General features: G+C 42.7%; 1 protein-coding gene across 2 annotated transcripts; it reads left to right on the forward strand.

The window, feature by feature from the left end:
• Positions 1-1813: 1813 nt before the first annotated feature.
• On the forward strand, positions 1814-13666 carry LOC139367060 (solute carrier family 22 member 17). 2 transcript variants are annotated; one of them, XM_071105030.1, is made up of 10 exons: positions 1814-2328; positions 3249-3770; positions 5892-5995; positions 6447-6601; positions 8527-8692; positions 9343-9458; positions 9586-9691; positions 10554-10777; positions 11471-11582; positions 11777-13666. In XM_071105030.1, the coding sequence occupies exons 2-10, from the start codon at positions 3309-3311 to the stop codon at positions 12051-12053; spliced, it is 1722 nt and encodes a 573-aa protein (XP_070961131.1). In that variant the 5' UTR covers positions 1814-2328; positions 3249-3308; the 3' UTR covers positions 12054-13666. The 2 variants fall into 2 exon arrangements, with proteins under 2 accessions (XP_070961131.1, XP_070961132.1); XM_071105031.1 differs by having other exon boundaries at positions 2143-2328; positions 9637-9691; positions 11777-12266.
• The last annotated feature ends 2434 nt before the right edge of the window (positions 13667-16100 follow it).

A 16100-nucleotide genomic window follows, 5' to 3' on the forward strand; every position in this document is an offset into this window, starting at 1 on the left:
TCTCATTTTGTCTGTCATAGTTGAAGGGTACCTATGATGAAAATTACAGGCCACTCTCATCTTTTTAAGTGGGAGAACTTGCACAATTGGTGGCTGACTAAATACTTTTTTGCCCCACTGTACTACCCACCACTGCGACCTGTAGGCTCTCGTTGGCTGGTCCTCGCTTCACATTCGTCGCCAAACCCACTGGCTCCAGGTCATCTACAAGACCCTGCTAGGTAAAGTCCCGCCTTATCTCTGCTCGCTGGTCACCATAGCAGCACCCACCCGTAGCACGCGTTCCAGCAGGTATATCTCACCTGTCACCCCCAAAGCCAATTCCTCCTTTGGCCGCCTCCCCTTCCAGTTCTCTGCTGCCATTGACTGGAACAAACTACAAAAACCTCTGAAACTGGAAACACTTATCTCCCTCACTAGCTTTAAGCACCAGACCAGATCACTGCACTTCTACATAGCCCATCTATAAATAGCCCAAACAACTACCTCTTCCCCTACTGTATTTATTTATTTATTTATTTATTTTGCTCCTTTGCACCCAAGTATTTCTACTTTGCACACTCATCTACTGTCAAATCTACCATTCCAGTGTTTTAATTGCTATATTGTACTTACTGCGCCACCATGGCCTATTTATTGACTTTACCTCCCTTATCCTACCTCATTTGCTCACATTGTATATAGACTTATTTTTCTACTGTATTATTGACTGTATGTTTGTTTAATTCCATGTGTAACTCTGTGTTGTTATATGTGTCAAACTGCTTTGCTTTATCTTGGCCAGGTCGCAGTTGTAAATGAGAACTTGTTCTCAACTTGCCTACCTGGTTAAATAAAGGTGAAATAAATAAAATAAAATAAGATAACAAATATTAAGCAATCCAGACGTCACCATTTTTTTTTTTATTTTTTAAATGTTTACGGATAGCCATGGGCACGCTCCAACAGTCAGACATCATCTACGAATGAAGCATGTGTTTAGTGAGTCCGTCAGATCAGAGGCAGTAGGGATGACCGGGAATGTTCACTTGATAAGTGTGTGAATTAGAACATTTTCCTGTCCTGCTAAGCATTCAAAATGTAACGAATACGTTTGGGTGTCAGGGAAAATATATGGAGTAAAAAGTACATAATTTTTTTAGGAATGTAGTGAAGTGAAAGTAAAAGTTGTCAAAAAATATAAATAGTAAAGTGCAGATACCCCCCAAAAACGACTTAAGTAGTTTTACTTAAGTACTTTACACCACTGGTCTGCGGTTGTGAAGCCGGTTGGATGTACTGCCAAATTCTTTAAAACAAGATTAAATTGTCTGACAACAGCTCTGGTGAGCATTCCTGCAGTCAGCATGCTAACTGCACGCTCCCTCAAACTTCTGTTGTGTGACAAAACAGCACATTTTAGAGTGGCCTTTTATTGTCCCCAGCACCTGTGTAATGATCATGCTGTTTAATCAGCTTCTTGATATGCCAAACTTGTCAGGTGGATGGATTATTTTGACAAATGAGAAATGCTCACTAACATGGATGGAAACAACTTTGTGCTCAACATTTTAGAGTATTTTTGTGCTTATGGAACATTTCTGGGATTTTTCATTTCAGCTCATGAAACATGGGACCAACACTTTACATGTTGCGTTTAGATTTTTGTTCAGTGTAGTACAACTCATAATGTGCGCTTTTTCAACCTTGAGAATAATCTATGAATTATGGCCCCACCATGCGGCAGATGGCTTAATTTACAGTGAAAGAGGGGACGTCTCCTCAACGATTTCACCCGATTTCTCACGAGTCTGAATGTCGCTTCCCCCATTGCAGTTTTCCACCTCCTTTGTCCCAGAGAGGATCGGTTCGACTATGGCTGTCACCCGTCCCCTTTAAGATGATGTCGGAAATAATTATGTATTATTTAATTACTTAACACTTCTTTCATGTCGGCGGACATACACTTGGGTCGCGCAACATCATTAGAAATCAGGCACCATAGAGCATGACAATATAGCCCAAAAATTGCTTCATTAGGTGTCTATGTTGAAACTGCGTTTTCTTCTCTGAAATGACTTTAGTTTCCAGTGCTTCTTCATACAATACTACCCTGGGACAGTAGCCTATGTTACAGGAGGATGGAATAATCGACAGCCGACAGAGAGAAGACGCATAGGAAGAGTAAAGGGAATGCGGTGAAAATCCAACTCAGTTCGGAACACTTTTCCCTCTATCCCCTGCAATGTTTTGGCTTTACCAAAACGGACGTTTGAAAGTGACAGTGGGCAATCGTTAACCTACCGGATGTATTATAATATCTGACGACTATAGTAACACTGGAAAGGGGTAAGTAATTTTGCTGCTATTGTCCCCATGCCACCCAAACTGTGACAATATTGTATATTTACAGAATAATGTAGTTTGCTGTCTGTCTGCCCGGGGCAGGTGCGTGCGTGCACTTGTGTCAGTGACCTAATATGACACCACCATTTCAGTGTAGGCTTGTCATTTATTCATCCCACAGGTTGAATCAACGTTGTTTCAACGTCATTGCAATGAAATGACGTTGAACCAACGTGTAAAAGACGTTGAATTGACGTCTTTGCCCAGTGGGATCGTACAATGTTACTTGAATGTTCTTTTTTCGGGTGGTTTGTTTGTTGCTCTATGTTACCTCTATTAAAATATGCGTTTGCTCTTTTCCTTCCATGCAGTACTGTTCCCTGTCTGAAAAGCCTCTTATGTAACTGGAATTCCTTTCGAAGAACTTCCTGGCCTTGTAGCAGCCTAGAACATTAACATAACGGACCATGTGCACTTGTGGCTGATAGTGTAGGCTCACAACAACATGTTCAAATACCTTGTTTTGATCTTGGGCAATAGGATACAGCTGTATAATGTATTCCCTACACGTGTATAGCCATGCTACAAATAAACACTTCCTGTGTGAGTCACCCAGCAATAGAATGGGTATATCCACCAATGTAATATAAAGCTTATCATGATTTAATGTGGTTGGCATTGCTCCCTCTATTATGGGATTGGAGATGTAATTTGCCAGGGTTTATGATTATGCACTATAAAAGTAACAAAACCAAAAAAAAGACTGTTTAAGTCTGTAAATAAATAAGAATGAAGATCCATTCACTCACTGAACAATTGTTGTTATTTCATCATATTCTGCAGGTGCACTGTAGCTAATAATATATTTGGAAGAAAGTAGTCATGGTCAGTGTCATTATTTTTTAAATGTTTTCCCTCCACAGATATTTCCCATATTTCCTACTCCATCTGAGGATCGACCACAACCTCTCTGACCCTCAGTCATGACATCACCTGAGTCCCCCATACCCTCCCCTTCCCCCTGTCCGCCTCCCCCCCTCCCCTCTTCTCCCACTCCCTCGTCTCCCGCTCCCTCCTCCTCCCTCCCGCTTCCCCCCTCCCTGCCTCCCACGGGGGAGGTGATGGTCCTGGCCCTAGGGAGGAAGAAACAGAGGATGCTCATCTGTCTCTCCCTCTTGCCCAATCTCTTCCTGGCCTTCCTTCTCTCCTCGGATCCCCTGCTCACCCTCGCGTCGCCCCACCACTGCCGCCTCCCAGGACCTTCGCCTGCCCCGCAGGTCCTCAACGCCTCCCTGCCCTGGGAGAAAGGGGGCAGAGTGGGTGACAGCGGGGGGCTGTCTCAGTGCAAGCAGTATATCAACGGTACCCAGTCCGGGGTGGAGAACTGCGATGCTGGCTGGGACTACAATGTCACAGAAGGATTGAGAATTAACATTGTTACTGAGGTACCTCAAGGAACTTTGTCGGTCTCATTGTTTTCTTGATTAGTTTGTATTTCCCGGTCTCAGAATCCAAATTACGTAATGCATTACTGAGTATATTCTCATAAGTGAAGCACTGCTTCCCTTACATGGTAAAAAATGCCTTCACCATTAACACTGCTTTGATTAAATATGTCATAAACAGTCACAGCACTCTCAGTGTCAGAAAACATGATCCATTGCTTTGCAGCAGTAATGATGTGTGTACTTATTATAAAAATGTCTTATGACGCTTCAGGCCTAATGTCTTTAGCAGAACTGTTGTCCACCACACCCACAATTTTCCATGGTCTTTAGCTCTCACTTGGCTCACTGTGGACTCTCTCTCTGTTTGTTTTGAATTCCATGCGTGACGCGGGTGGGAAACCTGGTGCTTCTGTAAGCTGTTCTGTCGGCCCGTTGCCCTCTGTGGTTAGCTAAACATACACTGGTCTCAAGGAGTCATTGTAATTTAAGAGACAGACAACTGCAGCTCTTCTACCATGTGCTTGTAGACAGCAGGAACACCATCCAGTCTCTCTGTTCATAGACAGAAGGCTCGATTCAGCGGTTGATTTCAGAGTGTAGTTTTACCTTTAGTCATGATCGACCAGTATAACGCCACTATGCTGCTTCAGCAACTTCTCTCAGAAGCCAGAACAGCCCTCACCAGTCTCCACCATTAATCAATAAGGCTTCAGTAGAAATACTGAACTAAACATCTTTAAGCAAATGCCTTGTAACACCATTTTGTAGTAGAATTGTCAGGGCAGATGTCTGTCTATATGCTCCTTTGACATTGAGGTTTTAGTATAAGAGGGAAGAAATGGAAGTCATAGGTCTCGGGCAAAGGGTATTATAATGCTTTTGATTCATGTTCATAACTGGTTTGGGCAGTTTGTGAACTTGTTTGTGTGCAAGTTTGGCATTTCTTATTTTTTCCAAGCACGTCCATATGAATGCTATCGACCGTGCTCTCATTTGTGAGGTAACTATACTGAACAAAAATATAAACGCAACATGCAACATTTTCAAAGATTTTGCTAAATTACAGTTCATAATAGGAAATCAGTCAATTTAAATAAATTCATTATGTCCTAATCTATGGATTTCACATGACTGGGCAGGGGTGCAGTCATGGGTGGGCCTGGGAGGGCATAGGCCCAGCCAATCAGAATGAGTTTTTCCCAAAAAAGGGCTTTATTGCAGACAGAAATAGTCCTGGGCTGGCGTGGTTACACATAGTCTGCGGTTGTGATGCCAGTTGGACAAACTGACAAATTCTCTAAAACGATGTTGGAGGCGGCTTATGGTAGAGAAATTAACATTAAATTAACTGGAAACAGCTCCGGTGGACATTCCTGCAGTCAGCATGTCAATTGGGCACTCCCTCAAAACTTGAGACATCTGTGGAATTGTGTTGTGTGACAAAACTACATATTTTAGAGTGGCATTTTATTGTCCCCAGCACAAAGTGCACCTGTGTAACAATCATTTAATCAGCTTCTTGATACACCACACCTGTCAGATGGATGGATTATCTTGCAAAGGATCAAATGCTCACTAACAGGGATGTAAACAAATTTGTGCACAACATTTGAGAAAAATAAGCTTTCTGTGCTTATGGAACATTTCTGGGGTCTTGAAAAAGGGACCAGCACTTTACGTGTTGCGTTTATATTTTTGCTCAGTGTATATAGTTCAGCCATGCCGAACCAGGGATAGGATGAGTGATAGATAGTATGTGACAGGCTCTTCATGTGTCCCTGCATAGGGTCCTATTACATAAGGCATTGTTAGCAGCAGCTTCCTGACTCTGCCCAGAAACTATGCTATCTCATTGTAATCACTTAGCTTTCAACAGTAGCAAATGCACCAACGGAGCACTTCAGATGTAATAACAAAGCCATGCTCAAGTTATTTCTAACAAAATGGAAATGATTGAAATAACATTTCAATATAGTGTAGTTTGGTTGAAATAAGTTGTTTTGTATTACCTGGAACAATGTCCTATTGATGGAATGAAACATATGTCTACCTCCCTCTCTTCTCTTTCTGTAATCTTTTGTTGGTTCTCCACCTCCTTCCTTCTCTCTCCTCTCCCAGTGGGATTTGGTGTGTGGTCAGTACTGGCTGGTCCCAGTTGAGGAGGTGTCCTTCATCCTGGGTGTTCTGACAGGATGCCTGGGACTGGGCTTTGCTGCTGACAGGTAAGATGACACTAGAAATACAGAGGAAAAGGTGAGGGTTAGACTAGGGGGGTGAGACCTCTTGAGGATTGAGAGTCAGATGAAGCCAATTGAATTAACAAACAAAAAATGATGCTTTCGGCAACAGTTTCACTGACTCGGGCCTAGACTGCACTTGAATCTAGACAATGATCCTGGTGGAATGAACATGGTTTGAGTATATTTGTCATCTCAGTCCTGAGAAAGTCTGGGAATATACAATAGGTGTCCATAATATGTATTTTACTATGTATTTACATGGTCATTACAAAACGTTTGATCTAAAATGACCCTTTTCATTACTAGCTTAATCCAGGTATGTTTATGAGGCCTATGCCTGGCTTTAATTTCCATGAAACTGGCCTATGGTGTTCGGAGGCCTCTGCTTATGCCCTAAGATCTTTGTATTTTCTCTTCCTTGTTTTTTTCTCAGACTGGGCAGGTTGAAGACACTGCTCACCTCGCTAACCCTCTCGGTGGTATTTGGCGTGCTCGTGTGCGTCTCTACGTCCCCCCCTATCTTTATTGTCATGCGCTTTTGCCTGGCTGCTGCTAGTGCTGGTGTCTACCTCACGCTTTACATCACACGTGAGTACTATCCAGATACTGATGCCATAGTACAGTGGTTCCAAAACTGTGCGAAGGGTCGTCAGAGGGGGGTGCCCCCCCCAAAGGAGCTCAGTCTGTCTTTAAATGTATTCTTGAAAGTTGGAGTAGTAGAATGCACAAGGTGCGATTTTGAAATTGGATCGTTCTTCTTGTCATGTAAGTCATTGCATTCAGTGCCTTCACAAAGTATTCGGACCCCTTGACTTTTTTCACATTTTGTTAGGTTACAGTCTTAATCTAAAATTGATTAAATAGTTTTTTCCCCCTCATCAATCTACACACAATACCCCATAATGACAAAGAAAAAACAGGATTTAGGATTAAAAATAAATAATAATAAATAAATAAGGAAATATCACATTTAGATAATTATTCAGACCCTTTACTCAGTACTTTGTTGAAGCACCTTTGGCAGCGATTACAGCCTTGAGTCTTCTTGGGTATGAGACTTGTCCCGAAGCCACTCCTGTGTTGTCTTGGCTGTGTGTTTAGGGTTGTTGTCCTGTTGGAAGGTGAACCTGCGCCCCAGTCTGAGGTTCCGAGCGCTCTGGAGCAGGTTTTCATCAAGGATCTCTCTGTACTTTGCTCCGTTTATCTTTTCCTTTGTTCCTGACTAGTGTTCCAGTTCCTGCCGCTGAAAAACATCCCCACAGCATGATGCTGCCACCACCATACTTCACTGTAGGAATGGTGCCAGGTTTCCTCCAGACGTAACGCTTGGCATTCAGGCCAAAGAGATCAATCTTGGTTTCATCAGACCAAATAATCTTGTGTCTCATCATTTGAGAGTCTTTAGGTGCCTTTTGGCAACTCCAAGCAGGCTGTCATGTGCCTTTTACTGAGGAGTGGCTTCTGTCTGGCCACTCTACCATAAAGGCCTGATTGGTGGAGTGCTGCAGAGATGGTTGTCCTTCTGGAAGGTTCTCCCATCTCCACAGAGGAACTCTAGAGCTCTGTCAGAGTGACCATCAGGTTCTTGGTCACCTCCCTGACCAAGGCCCTTCTCCCTTCTCTCAGGTTGGCCGGGTGGCCAGCTCTAGGAAGGGTCTTGGTGGTTCCAAACTTCTTCCATTTAAGAATGATGGAGGCCACTGTGTTCTTGGGGACCTTCAATGCTGCAGAAATGTTTTGGTAACCTTCACCAGATCTGTGCCTTGATACAATCCTGTCTCTGAGCTTTACGGACAATTCGTTCGACCTCGTGGCTTGGTTTTTGCTCTCACATGCACTGTCAACTGAGGGACATTATTTTGACAGGTGTGTGCCTTTCCAAATCATGTCCAATCAATTTGTAAAAACATCTCAAGTATGATCAATGGAAACAGGATGCACCTAAACTCAATTTCGAATTTCATAGCAAAGGGTGAAACTTGTGTAAATAAGGTATTTCTGTGTTTTATTTTTAATAAATTAATAAATGTGTGTAGATTACTGCAATTTTATTTAATCAATTTTAGAATAGCGCTGTTACGTAACAAAATGTGGAAAAGGTCAAGGGGTCTGAATACTTTCCGAAGGCACTGTACCTTAGAGAGCTATTCATAACGTGTCAGAAATATCCAGATCAACTAGCCCATGTCAGCTACCATTTTTTAATGTAGTTTTTTTTGCCCATAGATCATTTTTTTGTCACTCAAATATCACAACTACACATTAGACATGTTGAAATGTATAGAATTGCAAGAAAATGAGCTTTAAAACTGTATTTGGACGCCATGGGGGGGCCCGCGAGTGAAAAAGTTTGGGAACCCCTGCCATAGTACACAAGGCTCTAAATAATAGCATCAAAACACTACTGCACCTTAAAACTATTTTGAGAATTGACCAAAGACCAAACCTGTTTACTAATTGTACAACATTGTTGTGTCTGTAATCATTAATTGTTCTGTTTGTTTGATTGAAAGGTCTTGAACTCTGTGATCCCTCACTACGTCTGCTGGTCACCATGGTGGCAGGACTAACTACAGTTTCTGGGGAGCTGCTGTTGCTGGGTGTTGCTCTGTCTTGCCAGTCCTGGAGAGGTTTACTCGGAGCGGGGGCTGCACCACTCTCTCTGTTCCTCACCTACGGGTGAGTGTGTGTGCTGTGTTGGAGGACAGAAACCTATGCACAAGGGAATGGGGAATATGGTAGTAATTTGATTAAAGACCTAAATGCAAACTAACTTGTTGAGAGCATTGTATTGATTTAAAGCCCCCTGCTTCATTCAGCAATTAGCTCAAGTCAGAATACATTAGCAGTTGTCTTCAAGGTGCAGTGTTCTTACATTTACATTTTAGCAGACACTCTTATCCAGAGTGACTAACAGGATAAATTAGGGTTAATTGCCTTGCTCAGGGGCATATTGGCAGATTTTTCACCTAGTTGGCTCGGGGATTCAAACCAGCAACCTTTCAGTTACTGGATCAACGCTCTTAACCACTAGGCTACCTGCCTCCTTTAGTTAAACAGCATTTACTTTAATTGCAAATAGCAAATTTGACACAGAGAAAATAAAATGCAGTCCTCTGTCAGTTGGTGGAGCACGGTGCTTGCAACGCCAGGATAGTGGGTTCGATTCTATAGTGGACACGCATGACTGTAAAAGTCTCTTTCAGATAAAAGCCTTTAAGTGGCATATTGTTTTTTTTTTCATTCTAATATAACATTGCCGTTTCAGGAGAGAGAATATCGTAATATGGAAGCTAGGAATTTACATGAAAATGTCTGTTTTGTTTCAGTATTCCAGGAGTATTTCCTGAGTCTCCTCGCTGGCTTCTTCTCTCTGAGAGATCAGCTGATCTGAATTCCTTCAGTGAAAGAAGAGATAGAGAGAGGGATGACGAGAGCTTCACAGGTGTGTGGGAACCATGTTGTCTTTCTGTGTCGGTCTTTTCATGAGACTTGCTGTCTATTGTTTGAAAACGTCTCTGCTGATGCCTCCAACGTGACATGGTGTTGTGACATTGTTGTCGTTATTGCAGAGTTGGACTCGGAGCCGTCTCCCTCTACTTACCCCCACCTGTCCTTCCCAGAGCTTGTACACAGCCGGAACATCTGGAAAAACATGTGTGTGCTCGGCTTCACCTCGTAAGTCACCTAACTGTGTTGTTCGAAGTTAGCCCACACACGTTTGGTCACACTTTAAAGCTGGAATCCTTAGTTGCCACATTCATTTTTGGACTTATAAATGAATTGTAAACTAAATATATGTAAACAAACACTGTATAGTCTCAAAAGATGGTTACAACTATGATTTTGATATCATGGATGGTCAGTCCTTGCATCCATATGTAACAGTTCAGCTTTCGTCCGTCCCCTCGCCCTGACCCGGGCTCGAACCAGGGACCCTCTGCACACAGCAACAACAGTCACCCACGAAGCATCTTTACCCATCTTTACCCATCGCTCCACAAAAGCTGCGGCCCTTGCAGAGCAAGGGGAACAACTACTTCAGGTCTCAGAGCGAGTGACGTCACCCGATTGAAACGCTATTAGCGCGCACCACCGCTAACTAGCTAGCCATTTCACATCGGTTACACATAGCCCCGTCTATGAATTTGAGAATGGTTACATTTCCCCAGGCCCACCCCTTCGCTTTTTACAAACACACAGGTATTGTTTAAATGTATGATTTTAGCCTTAATTAGTTGCACGCATCGTAGTATTAGTAGTACTGCAGTAGTTACAGTACATGAAAGTTTAACTTCTTTGTTTAGTTACATGTAACTGCACCGGTTACTCATTTCAAGTAATAACAACATTCTGGTAAGCAAACATAGTAGTATCAGTATGTAGACCACATATAGTGTATGCATTACATACAAACAACCTAATGTATAGGTTTGCCCTTGCTTCTATCAACATTGTACTGGTAAGCATACATAGGACTATAGTAGTTGCCAAACAGACCATGATTTTCCATCTCCATCTCTCTCCTGTTGTCTGTCAGGTTCATTTCCCATGGCATTAGTCATTGTTACAGCTCATTTCGGGGTGATGTCAGAGGCACTGCCCCCAGCTTCTATTGGACCTATCTGCTGTCCGTCTGTGCGGGAGGAGGGGCCTGGCTGTTGTTATGGGCAACCGTGAACAGGTGCGGTCGCCGTGGTATCCTGCTCCTCGCCATGACAATGACAGGGCTGGCATCTCTGATTCTCCTCGGACTGGTGGAGTGTAAGTTGGTGCTCAAGGTGGAAGTTGCCTTTAATAGATGTAATGTCCCCTGTTCCCTCTAAGCTGCGCGTGTAGAGAAATTAACATCAAAATCTCTGTCAACAGCTCTGTTGAACATTCCTGCAGTCAGCATGCCAATTGTACGCTCCCTCAAAACTTTGAGACATCTGTGGCATTGTGTTGTGACAAAACTGTACATTTTAGAGTGTGCTTTTATTGTCCCCAGCACCAAGGTGCACCTGTGTAATGATCATGCTGTTGAATCAGCTTCTTGATATGCCAACCTGTCAGGTGGATGGATTATCTTGGCAAAGGAGAAATGCTCACCAACAGGGATGTAAACAAAATTGTGCACAAAATTTGAGAGAAGTAAGCTTTATGTGCATATGGAATATTTCTGGGATCTTTTATTTCAGCTCATGAAACATGGGACCAACACTTTACATGTTGCGTTTATATTTTTGTTCAGTATAGTTATGACTCCGTAAGTTTTCAATGGACATTCATTACTGGAAGCACAGATCCTTTTTGCATGGTGCCACCTTGTGGCTGAATGGTGGTATATCAGTTCATGTAGGACAGTGCAATGGCAGTAAAATCAAAGCCATGTCTCAGTTTCAGCTGTAATCACAAGCCAGTCAGAGACTGGGGAGTTCAGTGCTAAGTTAACTCTCCCTCTTGTCCCTCTCTTAGATCTAAGTGAGACGGCCATCACTGTATTCTCAGTGATGGGACTTTTCTCCTCCCAGGCGGCTGCCTCTCTCTGTGTCCTCTTCACTGCAGAGATCATGCCCACCATCATCAGGTAAGGACCAGTAACTCATAGACTGTCACAAGAGTCTTCCTGTTCTTTGTATTAGGTGTATTATTTGGCCTTAAAGGCATGTTAGACTTCAATGTCAATGGGTGTCATTTCAGGCTTGGTTCTCGTATTATCTCTCTTCGCTGGCCTTTCCTCTTTTGGAGATCACTAACCTTTGACCTTATTCTCTTGTCCAGGGGCAGTGGCGTGGGCACGGTGTTGGCCCTGGGCTGCGTGGGCCGCCTCACCTCGCCCCTCATGGACCTACGCAACCACTATGGCTACTTCCTGCACCACGTGGTGTACTCCACCCTGGCCCTGCTGGCCGTGCTCTCCATCCTGCTGCTGCCTGAGAGCAAGAGGAAACCACTGCCCCAGACACTGGCCGATGGGGAGCAGTACCGACGCCCCCCGCTGGGCCGGAGGAGGAGGGACAACGTTCCCCTGCTGGCCACCCCCAACCCAGAGACCTAGCCGCCCAAACGTCACACTTCAGTCATAACGCCAGCCCAGAGTGTCACCAGGTCCATGCTGCAGAAAGGAAGATGGGTGAAAATGAAGAGGGAGAAGTGTTGTCTGGTTAAGATGGTTGTGTAGAGCCAGTGAAGGGACGTGGTAGAATCAACCACACAATCTACTCTTCCTAACATATCATTTTCTAGTCATTCCTAACACAGGAGTGTGGGTGGGGCGGCAATGCGTCGTTCGTCTGTCTCCATTTCTGCCAATGAAGTGAGTGTGTGTGTGTGTACGTGAATGTGTGTATGCGCACGCGTATGTGTGGCCCCGGTCGGATGGCGGTGTGGAGAGTGCTCGTCAGGCCTGTGTGTCACGGAAGGGCATCAGCTGCTTCGTGCTCATGCTCCAGAACGCCCACCTTTGATGTGTATGATCTGACAGAGCATGGCATCACACACAGCTCACAGAGGCAGATCTACTGTCCTGTAAATACCATAAACCTAGTTTCTTTAACTTAATGAATGCTGGCTTATCTGTTGATAAAAAACAGTAGGAGTTTTGTTACATAGTGCTGGATCTTGGAAGAATGCTTTTGTACTGTGCTTGGCACTTAGCCAAGTTGATAGAGCACATCTGTCTACTGCTCTTAAAGGCAATGGGGAAAATAACATGGATTGATTGAAGATGAATTGAGTTACGTTATAATTGAGGGTTGTTGGAGGAAGCTTTGTGAACTTGCATCAAATAAATAGTAATAGGCGCCCTCCTACAATCAGTTGATAAAAAAGAGAGAAAATTACTGTAGTACCTCAAACTTGATTGGATGTGATAAAATTATATGAATTACATTTTCAGATGTGGCCTGGAGCCAATACTGTTTATGGGTCATTAATCTTGATGGTCTTGTCTAGGCTCTCAGACCCACCTTACTGTAGGCTCCTCTGAAGACAGGAAGAGATGATAGAAAGAGTGTCTGTGCATTCAGATCTGAAAACCTTGTGTAAATAGACATGTATGGTAGAGAATGGATGGACACACCTTTACACTCCCCTATGTGTTTATTTAGACAGTGAAGCTAAAACTTTTAATTTGGCTCTATACTCCAGCATTTTGAGATCAAATGTTTCGTATGAGGCGACAGTAGATAATGTCACCTTTTATTTAAGGTTATTTTCATACATGTCTGTTTTACCGTTTAGAAATGCAAACTAGCCCCCCCCCCATATGAAGGTGTCATAAGTATTTGGACAAATTAACTTATAGTGTATTACATTTCGTCAAAAGTGTAGTATTTGACCCCATATTTGTAGCACGCAATGAATACACCGAGCTGGTAACTATACAAACTTGTTGGATGCATTTGCAGTTTGTTTTGGTTGTGTTTTCAGATTATGTTGTACCCAATAGAAATTAATGGTAGATCATGTATAGTGACTTTCAATGGATCTACAGTGCCTTGCGAAAGTATTCGGCCCCCTTGAACTTTGCGACCTTTTGCCACATTTCAGGCTTCAAACATAAAGATATAAAACTGTATTTTTTTGTGAAGAATCAACAACAAGTGGGACACAATCATGAAGTGGAACGACATTTATTGGATATTTCAAACTTTTTTAACAAATCAAAAACTGAAAAATTGGGCGTGCAAAATTATTCAGCCCCCTTAAGTTAATACTTTTTAGCGCCATCTTTTGCTGCGATTACAGCTGTAAGTCGCTTGGGGTATGTCTCTATCAGTTTTGCACATCGAGAGACTGACATTTTTTCCCATTCCTCCTTGCAAAACAGCTCGAGCTCAGTGAGGTTGGATGGAGAGCATTTGTGAACAGCAGTTTTCAGTTCTTTCCACAGATTCTCGATTGGATTCAGGTCTGGACTTTGACTTGGCCATTCTAACACCTGGATATGTTTATTTTTGAACCATTCCATTGTAGATTTTGCTTTATGTTTTGGATCATTGTCTTGTTGGAAGACAAATCTCCGTCCCAGTCTCAGGTCTTTTGCAGACTCCATCAGGTTTTCTTCCAGAATGGTCCTGTATTTGGCTCCATCCATCTTCCCATCAATTTTAACCATCTTCCCTGTCCCTGCTAAAGAAAAGCAGGCCCAAACCATGATGCTGCCACCACCATGTTTGACAGTGGGGATGGTATGTTCAGGGTGATGAGCTGTGTTGCTTTTACGCCAAACATAACGTTTTGCATTGTTGCCAAAAAGTTCAATTTTGGTTTCATCTGACCAGAGCACCTTCTTCCACATGTTTGGTGTGTCTCCCAGGTGGTTTGTGGCAAACTTTAAACAACACTTTTTATGGATATCTTTAAGAAATGTCTTTCTTCTTGCCACTCTTCCATAAAGGCCAGATTTGTGCAATATACGACTGATTGTTGTCCTATGGACAGAGTCTCCCACCTCAGCTGTAGATCTCTGCAGTTCATCCAGAGTGATCAATGGCCTCTTGGCTGCATCTCTGATCAGTCTTCTCCTTGTATGAGCTGAAAGTTTAGAGGGACGGCCAGGTCTTGGTAGATTTGCAGTGGTCTGATACTCCTTCCATTTCAATATTATCGCTTGCACAGTGCTCCTTGGGATGTTTAAAGCTTGGGAAATCTTTTTGTATTCAAATCCGGCTTTAAACTTCTTCACAACAGTATCTCGGACCTGCCTGGTGTGTTCCTTGTTCTTCATGATGCTCTCTGCGCTTTTAACGGACCTCTGAGACTATCACAGTGCAGGTGCATTTATACGGAGACTTGATTACACACAGGTGGATTGTATTTATCATCATTAGTCATTTAGGTCAACATTGGATCATTCAGAGATCCTCACTGAACTTCTGGAGAGAGTTTGCTGCACTGAAAGTAAAGGGGCTGAATAATTTTGCACGCCCAATTTTTCAGTTTTTGATTTGTTAAACAAGTTTGAAATATCCAATAAATGTCGTTCCACTTCATGATTGTGTCCCACTTGGTGTTGATTCTTCACAAAAAAATACAGTTTTATATCTTTATGTTTGAAGCCTGAAATGTGGCAAAAGGTCGCAAAGTTCAAGGGGGCCGAATACTTTCGCAAGGCACTGTATTCCACAGCCTTCTCTGAGCGAAGGGCAGAGGTGTGGGCTAGGCAGGATGGGGTTTGGAGTTAGGGAGGGAAAAATACACTTACCTAACGAAACACCTCCCTCTGCCGGTCTTTGGTAGTTTCTTTACAATGCACTCAACAATTATAATATTAATATTGATATTATTGATGATGAAAATAACTATTAACAACTTGACAATAGTAATAAAATGTTAGACAATGCTGTTTGCTTAAGATTATCTGTTAAGTAATCCAGCAATGTAATTATGTAAATAACTTTAACCTGATTTAATTGAAAATAAAATGTTAAGTAAACAATGGGCTGTTATGTGTCTTGTCTGTGTATTGATGTCGTCAGAAAGCAATCATATTGATCTTGTACATGGCCTTTGACATTGACATTTTGTTTTGTACAAGTTCCCCCCCAGAAAACAACGTAAAGAGATTTTTAAACAGTATTTCTGATAACATGACTGGTGGCCAGATTGTGTTTTTGTGACAGTAACATCATTTTAGTGTAATTGAATGCTGGCCGGCAATGATATAATCATCTTTATTACCTTGCAAAACATTGCTGACACCAGTTCAACTGCTCTTGTCAACCAATAACAAAAACAGTGACACTAAAAAAAGATGTGCATGTGTCCAGAGACAAGCAGGCTGCTGTTTACTTCTATTTCTCTGCAATGTCGAGTAATGTTTAGTGAGTTGTTCGCTCATTTGTGTCTGGAAGTAGCTAGTATGTTATCTTGGGTGCTTGACTGCTGTTGTTAGGACAGAACGCTCGGATCAACCCTTAAAGAGATGGGTGGGGCTAAAGCTTAAGAGGGTGTGAACGATGCTGAATGAGTGTAGACAAATAAGAGCTCTCCAATAGTAGTACCAAACAATTCAAAGGCCGTTTTCTCAAAAGCGAGTTTACAAGTTAATCAACTTTCAAAGCAAAATTACTTTCCCATTGTTCCTCAATAAAAGTCTCTA

This window comes from Oncorhynchus clarkii, chromosome 15 (genome assembly GCF_045791955.1).
Source record: "Oncorhynchus clarkii lewisi isolate Uvic-CL-2024 chromosome 15, UVic_Ocla_1.0, whole genome shotgun sequence".
NCBI lineage: Eukaryota > Metazoa > Chordata > Actinopteri > Salmoniformes > Salmonidae > Oncorhynchus > Oncorhynchus clarkii.